This window comes from Dipodomys ordii, unplaced genomic scaffold (assembly GCF_000151885.1).
Source record: "Dipodomys ordii isolate 6190 unplaced genomic scaffold, Dord_2.0 Scaffold210, whole genome shotgun sequence".
Taxonomy (NCBI): Eukaryota; Metazoa; Chordata; class Mammalia; order Rodentia; family Heteromyidae; genus Dipodomys; species Dipodomys ordii.
This window is the reverse complement of record NW_012267426.1, coordinates 82,845-84,021: the sequence shown is the minus strand read 5'-3', so window position 1 is coordinate 84,021 and position 1,177 is coordinate 82,845. Positions and strand designations below refer to the sequence as shown.

At 60.1% G+C, this 1,177-nt stretch overlaps 1 protein-coding gene across 1 annotated transcript in view; it reads left to right on the top strand.

The window, feature by feature from the left end:
- Dhrsx (dehydrogenase/reductase (SDR family) X-linked) overlaps positions 1-1,177 on the top strand; it is a 54,267-nt gene that overhangs the window by 41,407 nt on the left and 11,683 nt on the right. Inside the window, exon 7 of the mRNA XM_013035417.1 lies at positions 155-416. Coding sequence (XP_012890871.1) covers positions 155-416 — 262 coding nt within the window. The remainder of the gene's footprint in view (positions 1-154; positions 417-1,177) is intronic.

Below are 1,177 nucleotides of genomic sequence, written 5' to 3'. Positions count from 1 at the left end.
CATCCATCCATCCATCCATCCACCCATCCATCCATCCATCCACCCATCCACCCACCCATCCATCCACCCACCCATCCACCCATCCATCCATCCATCCCCCCATCCCTCCGCCCTTGGCCCTGCCTCAGTTTCCCCCCCCGTGCTCTCCCCGCAGCCGGGCCTACTCCCCGCACGCGGCCTACGCGCAGAGCAAGCTGGCGTTGCTCCTGTTCACCTTCCGGCTGCACCGTGTGCTGGAGGCCGGGGAGGAGGAAGAGGAGGAGGAGGAGGAGGAGGAGGAGGAGGGCGGCCGCCATGACGCCCCCCGCGTCTCGGCCCTGGCCGTGGACCCCGGCGTGGTGGACACGGGCCTCTACCGACACGTGTGGTGGGGGACGCGGCTGGTGCAGAGGCTGCTGGGACGCTGGGCCTTCAAGGTGAGGAGACGGAGGGGGACGTCCGTCTGTCTGTCTGTCTGTCTGTAACCCACCTCCACCTCCCGGGCCTCGAACCCCCGCCCTACCGGAGAGACACAGACAGACAGACACAGACAGACAGACACAGACAGACAGACAGACAGACACAGACAGACACAGACAGACAGACAGACAGACAGACAGACAGACAGACAGACAGACAGACACAGACAGACACAGACAGACAGACACAGACAGACAGACACAGAACACAGACAGACAGACACAGACAGACAGACACAGACAGACAGACACAGACAGACAGACAGACAGACACAGACAGACAGACACAGACAGACAGACAGACACAGACAGACACAGACAGACAGACAGACAGAGAGGCGGGACTTCCTGTTATATATGTTATCAGGTGTGTCCATCACCCGTGGGGGCGGGACTTCCTGTATCATAGGAAATTCGGTTTTTCCGTCCCGGGGTGGGCGGGACTTCCTGTTTCTCCGTATTTCACGTCTGTCCATCACCCGTGGGGGCGGGACTTCCTGTATCAGGAAATTAGGCCTGTCCATCACCCGGGGGGGCGGGACTTCCTGTTTCTCCTTATTTCAGGCCTGTCCATCACCGTTGGGGGCGGGACTTCCTGTCTCTCCGTAGTTTCGGTTTTTCCGTCCCCGGGGTGGGCGGGACTTCCTGTTTCTCCTTTTTTTCAGGCCTGTCCATCACGTATAGGGGCGGGACTTCCTGTGGAGGTCTATTTTGTCCCC